Genomic DNA, 9,366 nt, shown 5'->3' on the forward strand with positions numbered 1-9,366 from the left:
AAAGAAACACCAACTTAACATTTTGCAATTTTTTCCTAATTCGAGAGGTCTTTCTGAAGCAGTGGTTCCACAGTATGGCGCGATTTGAGCCCTGGATTTCGGAGGTGGCTAGCCGGGTTCAAATCCATGAAATAACCACATAATACTTCCGCACTTTATAAGAGTCACAACCAATCCCTTTAGTACTATTGACTGATTGTCTACCTTCTGGTCAGTATAGCTTAAAATAGAGACGATGTAAGATGGCCTTAATATCTTTGTCATGAATACAAAATTCCACAGTTAACTATCATGAAAGCCAAATTACGTTTTATCTACCTCTGATTGAATGTAGTTCTACTGTGAGAGCGAAGTGGTCTCGTGCGACTGACTCGCAGTAAGGTTACCTCAAACACGTTTAGAAAACGTAAACACTTATTTCAACGAAACTGTATTTTTCTACGATAATAATTAAATATCATTTAAAGGTTCCGTTATTCAGTTGGTATTGACTGGATGTTCGTAACAAAAGATGCATACGCACACATTTCTCATACTTTAACTTAAAAAAAAATGCTCACCATGTTTTGTAGGTTACTGAAATTTAGGCTTAGTTTTATGTCTTCTTTTCGCTATTGTTAACGTTGCACAAAGGCTGTTTGACACAATCCAGATTGTACTTTTCCAAACTTCAAAGATGAAGCAAATTGTTCAGTTTGTGTGTACTTATATATATAGTAACAGTTTATCTTTATTTAAACCAGTTGATATTGTATTACCTATTTCAATTATTTAGTACCATCGACCACAGTAGTGGTTAGAATTTAGGTCGTTATACTTATAAATTTCACACACACATATATAATTCAGTTCCAAATCAACATTTGCAGTAGTCCTTCCCATGGTCAAAAAGTTTAGGCTAAAATTCCACATGTATTTAGTATATAAACGTGTTTCCAAGTTGTTTTAAACTGTTGATCCTCATAGTCCTCACAAGTGTGCGAAATGTTATATACCTCATTAATACTATAGAATATGATGCACTGGAGTAGTATTATTGTTACCAACGCCACCTTATATAAGTTTTATTGTATCTCACCCAACTGGTGTAATGAAAGAAATGTAATGTGTACATGTAATATGACAAAACAAAGAATAACAACTATGCATGATTATCGTCATTTTAATAAAGCCAACGAGATCTCACACACCACTCACTGTTCATAATCATTACCACGTATTCGAGACAGAAGTAAAATACATGACACAGAAAGGAAGCTTAGAAACAAACCTAGAAAGTCGATCACGCGAAAACACTAGAGAAATTACCTAGTTCTAGGAAAATCTTTTATTATTCCTGATTGTCAGAAACGAGAAGACAGAATATATTGCTTTTGCAAGGTATAATGTGGAAAGCTCACATAAAGATAACCGAGAAATATGAAAGCCGAACCGAATATTATATAGAAGACGTACTTAAAACACAATTTTCAGTAAAACCACTCTCAAGGCTGTATATTCCGTTACAACATAACTATTTACAGAATAAACAGGTTAAAGATTTCAGAATGTATATACACACTCTTGCGTTTCCACTGCCAGTTTTATACAGTGCAGTAAAGTTACTTACATCTCGTATGTATATAGTGTAATATACCGTCGTCAATTTCTAGAATTAGATTCGTTTTTCAGGCGTCATAAACGTTTTTCTCTCTCTATCTCTTTCTTTTTGCACACCGGAAAATTTTCGTCTTTGGAAAAAAAAAAAGTCACTGACTGCACAATATATTACTTGGAATTCCTTGTTTTGTCTGTAATTTTCTACATGTATTTCTATACACAAGGCTTTGATGTTCATATACTCTATGTTTTTCGTTCATGATCAGGGGTGGACTGGAGGCCCTAAACGCTGACCGTAAAGACTGTAGGGGTAGTACATACTTAGTCCTGGATGTGGTAGGGGCGGCATGGGAGCTCCTGGTAAGGTTGGTAGGGTCGGCTTATATGGATGAAACCTGCTGGCGCTCAAGGAGCTCACGGGACTCAGGCTGGTGGGATAGGTCCGACGAAGACCGGCGGGGGAAGTAAGGGATGGAGCTGAACTGTAATGTAGGTGACAGGCTGCAGCGCCCAGTCCAGCTGCCGACGGCATGCTGAAGCTGGGAGACAACATGGGCAAGTAGGAGGCTGTATCTGTTGCCGACAGGTTAGTGTGAGTCCTGAGGTGTTGTAGTAGCTCCTCTGAGGAAGTAAACCGTTTACCACAATAGGTGTCTCCCACCATCCAGCTACACACATTGGGCCTAGGTAACATAGCGTGCGGATAGAGTTGAGAGTTGAGGCCAGCCAAAGCTGAGGGATTTCCAGCCGCCGTGGGAGAGGAAGATCCCGGTAGACCAGGTACCAGCCCCGCCAGACTGGTAGTTCCCCCGAAAGGAGTTATTCGCTCATGAGTGCATTGAGTACAACCACTTGGACATTGGCCTAGTTGGGCACTCTGCATGCTTAGTTGACAGTTCATACAAGAAGGATCACGACACACGGGCACGAAGGCGGTGCCCCCGCTCGCTGTTTTCACACGAGCATATCCGACGTACGGCGAGAGTCCACCCATGGTATAGCATCCGGGCTTGAGACCACCCGTCCCGCTCTGTGAGGCTGTCACAGGAAACGTATGAGCTGTTGTTGCGGCGTCAACAGGAATGTGGCCTAACATAGGAGAACAACCGACACAGTTGGCTAAAGGATTAAGAGATCCATTCAATCCATGCTTGTAGGCCCCAAAGGACAAGTGGGACAAGCTTCCGAGTCCATCTTTGGATGAGTCCGAACGGCCCAAATCGAGACCAAGAGAGGCTCCGGACCGATAGCCGAGTCCGCTGAGAGTGTTATGATTCCCCGAAATTGAACTTGCAGCTGAGAGGCTAGTAGATGTTGACGTCGTTACTGATGGTGTCCCGGTTTCACAGCTAGTCGCACTATGGCTCCTCTTTTCCTGTCCCCCAGACGGGGAATTTTTGCCACAAGACCCGGTCGTGCTAACAGCTGGGGACGGACTCACGGGGGATACCGACTTGGACGACGGCGACTTCTTGCCTCCCTCGCCGCTAGATTCCGAGTCTTTTTTCGACAGCTCATACGGTTTGAAAGCTGGTTTTTCTTCGTTATTCGTAGACTTGTCTTTGTTCTTCTCGGAGTCTCGGTTCTTCTCCAGGCCTGGGATAATGGGTTTATGGTTAGGGTTGTCGGCGCCAATATTACTGCAAGTCTGTGCCAGCAACGCCAACGGGCTCTTCTTCGCATCGAGCTACAGACAAAAAAATAAATAAAAGTAAAATTTAATGTAAGATTTTAAAATTATACCAAAAGTAAATTCTTAACCAAGAGTTTACTTCGTTTAGTTCTGCTTTTGTACTTTAGTTTCAACAGATCAATGTAGTCAAATCATTAAGAGTGGAGAATCAAGAGACCAATGGCATTGCTGGCTCATTTCACGTGACTAACGTAACAACTTTCCTGTTAAACAATACAAGCGACAATGCTTTAAAATAATATTAAAAACTTCCTCATCTCTTTTACTGTCTGCTATATAATGTTTCCCATTAACCACCCATTTTTGTTTCTTTTTTCAACCGACACGACACAAGTATTGACTGTGTACTTCACCAGAAGGTTATCGCGAAGTCAACCCAAAGTTTCGAGTTTGTTCTGCAATCTACTTACTGCACATAAACGAACAGTAAAGATCACGTACACAACCAAAATACAGAGAATAACAGCGCATGCATTTATGTAAACATATCGGAAGTCAGGAATGTAAACGGAAACGTGTCATATTTTATCTGAATGTCAATGGACGGACGTATCACGGAAGTAATAATAATAAAAAGAATCCAGTTCGTTTTGTCAGTGGTATTTATAAAATTCCGTTAATCACATACTTAAGAACGAATTCGATTATCGACCACTTTTAATTGTCAAAATGAGCACAATCTGGCGAAACTGAACCATTTGTAAAACTCTTAAGTGAGCTATAATGTCACTTGATATTATTTGCATATTATACATTGGTCTGCTATGCTCATGCGTTAAAATGCATTAACCAACCCGACCTTTTGACCTGATATACCATGACAATCAATATTAACAGCCTTCCATTTCATCATTTACTCACCATATTAAAAGTAAAAATAATACTTAAAGACCACCACCGATCCACTACCTGAACGGCTTCTTCGTGCGCCTTTCAGCAAACGATCTGTTTCTCAAAAATTTACAATGTAGTAATTTCATACAAGATTAAAATAAATATTACAGTATAGCTATAAGTCGAAGTATTTATATATATATTACTATTTTCATACCAAGCTATAGCCAGAATTATTTGAAATACGTTCGTGTATGTAATATTGTTAGAAACACAATTAAACTACTGAAGGTGTAAAAATGGTTTGATATGCTAATGTTATCGTATTACTTTATATACGGTAGATAAATATTCCTATTTCCTACTTGAAAATTACTAAATAGTAGATATATGTGCCAAGAGAGGGCGTGACCTGACAGACCAATGCATTAGACCTATAACTAGTTTTACTGCGTACGAAAATTTAGTTTGGAAACTGATGATTCATCTAAGTTACATGAGAGACAACGTCATTACTCAATCATACGCAACTCGAAAGCAATCTCTTCAATAGCGAAGACTTAATAAAATAATTTCCTTTCCTCTCAACGGCAATATACTACACCATTGCAGCAACTCTAAAACAAACTGTGGTAAAAAATAACAAACTTCCATTTATTCACAGAAGTAAAGCAACACAAGTTTACTTTGAAACCACATCTTAGAAATGACGGCGCTAAATGTCAAGGAAAAAATTCGACCTTCTGTCGTCCACTGACTGTCTGCACACCATAATATTTCGTTGGGTTTTTTTAGAATATAGCTATATAATACTTTATGTACTATTAAACTACATACGTTTATTTATATATTTTCAATTGATGATGATATTAAATTAAACAGAAAACTGTATTTCAGAGAGTAACTAATCTTTCCTCATGTTAACGACTACACTATCTAGAGTAAAATGTAAATCAGCAATGACCTAACTTTTATTAATTGTTAATGTAGTAATCAAACACAGTGGAAAAATCTGTAAAGTAAAATCTAAAGTAAAAACATATTTAAGTTTAACGTTAGTTCGACAGATCAGTTCTCAATACACTGAAGTAACAAGTAACTGTATTTTGACTATCAGTAACATATCGTTATTAAAACTTACACTGTACGTACAAATCCTACACCTAGAGCTCAGCGATTTTAAGATTTGCTCTTTCTTTAAACTAGTTCCTGATACAAGTAAAATTTCCTACCGTTGTTGGAAGTGGCGACAGATACTCTGGTCTCAGATACTGGTTGCCACTTAACAGGCTCATCTTGTCCTAGGTCCGAAACGCCTCAACCTTTTATGAGGCTAATTTTGTTCACTAAATTTCCAGATGTAACAATATCCAGTTTTAAATAAATAACCTTGTCACTTGTGTGTGTTCTATTTATCTCCTACACACGTCTAACGCTGTACCCGAGTTACGCGATTCTAGATCCGTGAAAACGACAGACGATCTCTAAACGTTCTTCCCGCTCTCACAGTTGCGCTCAGACTGTCTAACTCTACAGTGTTACGCTAGTCAAGTCGCCGACGTAATACGAAACGCCACCACCAGGAGCCAATCGTGGGTAACCACTTTTGACAAGAGAGACAGCCATTGGTGAGAAAGCTTGTCGTGACGTCAGGTTATTAATCACTTCAGAGTGGTGTTGTGGAAGCAAATCTACACCGACCAATGGGAATCGGTAAAAGCTAATGACTTGGCAAGCCGCCAGGTGTCAGTCCATCACTATGCTGTCAGAAATGCCAATCAATGTTGATTTATGTTGGGTTATGTTATCGGACCCGTAGACCCTGGTTGGTGTGCAGGCCTACGAAAGCGCTTGCTGGTGGTCACGTTATAAACGAACTGCTCTCATCAGGCCTTTCTTCGGAGCAGCAAGGTAGTAAGATACTGCTCCAACAACGAAGCCTAACGCACGTGATACATTGCACGCGGCTGCTAATGACTGACTATGTAAGGGTACGTCTCCTAATTTCAAGAAATCATTCCACGTATACTTTATCTAGACGTAGTAGTGCTGACTGTGCCATTAACAAGCCGTTGTGTGTTTAAAAACTAGAATAAGAATTATTCGAAATCATTATCGTGAAATACGAGATAAAAGTCTTGCAAACACAACTTCAATTATTTGGTTTTAAGCAAATGCATTTATTACATTTTGTTTTGGTACTACATAATGAGCAATATATTTCATTGTATTACAAATCCAGTTCTATTTCACTAAAAATTATATTACCATGTTTCTGAGATTTTCATGGAGAAAAATATAAAAACAGTGGCTTAATATATGGGCAGGTTATTGATTGCTTAAGTGGTAAATATTTAAAAAAAAAAGACATTAGCAAGATAACTAGTCCATTCTGTTTTAAAGAGGAGCCATAGAAAGCCGAGTAGTTGGTTGTAACAAACGAATCCTACCTGAGTTGACTGAGCACCCATACATTACCAAGTGTTAGATGATTGATGCTTTGCAGACCGAGCTACCCACACGCTCGTGCACGCTACTTCCCGCGTGCCACGTGAAGGCGGAGAATGTCTACAAGTTGCACGCAAATATTCGATTTATAAATTTAGATACAAGAAAAAAATATATACATACACAGTTAGAGCTATGCAATTTTTGCTAACGACTGTACGAAAAAGGCTTAAAATTAAGGTTGGCAAGATAGAAGGGGCAGAAAGGAGAGATAGGTAGGGGTAGTTTAATTCAGGCACGCAATGTTCATTTATCTTCTTTTAACCAGAAAATATTAAAAAGGAAAATAAAAACAGTAAACTTATATTGTTTCCAACAAATGTATTTAAATCATGTTTGGAGTCTGTCATATCATTATTATATTATTTCTGGAGGGCGCTGATGAACGAGAGTGTAGTACTATGTTAGGCTCATTTCAATAATGAAGACTCGTTTCCAAACTATCAGATCGTTCCATCTTATTATTAACCATTTTCATTAGCCATGACATGGCTTTCATGAATAAAACATATAATCTAATGCTTCCTCCTCTACGGACGTTTGTAAATTTAGTTTGGAAGGCTTAATTACTGTAGCAAAATAAATATACAAGGGCATATCTATATTGATTCTAAATAGTAAGAACTCCAAGATTATAAGCTTTGAGTTGACCCTTAATTATAGAATGTTATTCTTTCTGTGCATGTGTGTGTTTCTTGTTGTTCTTTACTTCAGGATCATTTGAAATTGCTATTCTGCATTTTTGCATTTATTCGTTTTGTAAACTTATTTTGGAATTGCAAGAATATTTAACAACTCGATTTTTAATATAAATCATAATGCCGTTATTTTTAATACTGTTTAAAATCATTTTGGCATTGCGTAAGATGCTTTGAGGACAGCCAAACCCAGTCGTTGACATTCTGTAGCGCCATCTATTGAGAGTTTTGTTCTTCTTTTTTAAAATATCTTCCTTACGTATGATATCGTTTGTTTGTTGAATTTCGAGCAAAATTAACCGTCTCTACTTTCAATATTATAGAATATAGGGAAGTCAGCTATTCAACAACTCCCACTGCCAACCGTTGGACTATTCTTTACTAACGAATAGTAGGATTTATTGTGGGATTATAACGCTCTCACGTATGAAGGGACGAACATATTCGGGGATATGTTTCGACCTTGCGACCCACAGATTGGGTCTATTATCCTACCCATCAGGCCCAAACGGTATCTGACGGAAACTCTAGGACGTGAAAATAAAACCTGATATAATACTATTATCGCTACGTAAGTCAACAAAAACAACAACTATCTACGTTGTAATATCTTAAGGCTATTACACATTAGTAAAACGTGAAACACATATGATTTATGTTAGTTAAATATATTATTTGAGATAGTTGAATTTTCTTAATAATAGAAAGAACCGTTCTAACTAAAACAATGGATCTTGTTTGTTTGTTTTGGAATTTCGCACAAAGCTACTCGAGGGCTATCTGTGCTAGCCGTCCCTAATTTAGCAGTGTAAGACTAGAGGGAAGGCAGCTAGTCATCACCACCCACCGCCAACTCTTGGGCTACTCTTTTACCAACGAAAAGTGGGATTGACCGTCACATTATAACGCCCCCACGGCTGGGAGGGCGAGCATGTTTGTCGCGACTCGGGCGCGAACCCGCGACCCTCAGATTACTTAACGCGTTAGGCCATGCCAGGCCCAACAATGGATCTGTAAACGATATAATAAATACAGAAAATCTAATTTATTAGTTTAATATTCGCTCACTAGAGCTAAATAAATGACTACTATTTCCTTTTTATATCTCTGTTTTTATATTTAAACCAACAGAATGCAATAAAAGCGAATGTCTTTCCTTCTTACAAAACATCTTCAAACAACGGTCTGCAAAAAGTGAAGTTTAGTAATTTGTTGTAAACCTGCGCCCTCTGTTTTTACTTCCTCTACTGTCGCATTGCCTTAAGTACCAACGGGTTGTTTTATTTTCGCGAAATTAGAAAGATCACGCGAATCAGTCATCAGATGTCTAAATTTTCTGACCAACCGTTTATTTGAAACGTCATAAAACCTATGATATCATCAGGTTCTTAACCACGCTAGTTAACGAGTTTTTCATATCCTGTTGTAGGACTTTGTGCTAAGACAAAACCTTATAGTTTAACACACACACATACACACCCATACATTAGTTATAGCGGTGAGTTTCTGATAAAAAAAATCACTGACGTAAAATAACCTAACGTGTATATTTATTTATTTGGTTAGTTATTTTTAAATAGTGTTTTCTTATTCACGAGTTAAATAGTGGAATATTTTTATTACAATCAATGCATATTTCTCCTCGTGGTTGAGTGCCACCTGCTGCTGATGACGTACTAACTTTTTTTGTAATAAAACGAAGTTCGCTGTCTTTAACGGTCATACTTGTCTATACATCTATATTTTATTTAAAATGTTTTATTTTCATTACTTTTGCATCCCGTTACACTTTTTTTTCATATAGGTTAAAACGAAACATAAAATACAGGTTTCTATGGAAATACAAAGAAATTAGCTTTCCGTTTTGTTTTCCAGTCTGAAAGTACCTACTCCTTATTTGATTCCAAACCGAAACTTTAGTCGTCATGGTAACGTTTGGTTACTCATACAAGCCACAAAATTCTCGTAGAACATAGGTGTTAAGTTTTAGCTACACTGTAACGTTTAGGATATACCCTTACGTGCCTTCTCTCG

General features: G+C 37.8%; 1 protein-coding gene across 1 annotated transcript; it reads right to left on the minus strand.

Annotated features, from left to right (window-relative positions):
- Positions 1-1,146: 1,146 nt before the first annotated feature.
- Positions 1,147-6,678, minus strand: LOC143255869 (zinc finger protein Noc-like). Its single transcript, XM_076512214.1, has 2 exons — positions 5,359-6,678; positions 1,147-3,286 (listed from the first exon to the last, which is right to left on the minus strand). Exons 1-2 carry the CDS (start codon positions 5,419-5,421, stop codon positions 1,862-1,864), a joined length of 1,488 nt encoding a protein of 495 aa, XP_076368329.1. The 5' UTR covers positions 5,422-6,678; the 3' UTR covers positions 1,147-1,861.
- Between the last annotated feature and the right edge of the window lie 2,688 nt (positions 6,679-9,366).

This window comes from Tachypleus tridentatus, chromosome 7 (assembly GCF_004210375.1).
Source record: "Tachypleus tridentatus isolate NWPU-2018 chromosome 7, ASM421037v1, whole genome shotgun sequence".
NCBI lineage: Eukaryota > Metazoa > Arthropoda > Merostomata > Xiphosura > Limulidae > Tachypleus > Tachypleus tridentatus.

What these genes read in the sequence shown, in the direction of transcription:
- LOC143255869 (XM_076512214.1), bottom strand. Translation starts at nt 5,421, where the DNA reads ATGAGCCTGTTAAGTGGCAACCAGTATCTGAGACCAGAGTATCTGTCG. An exon ending in TGTCGCCACTTCCAACAACG is followed by an intron (nt 3,287 to 5,358) that starts GTAGGAAATTTT and finishes TTTTGTCTGTAG; the next exon opens with CTCGATGCGAAGAAGAGCCC.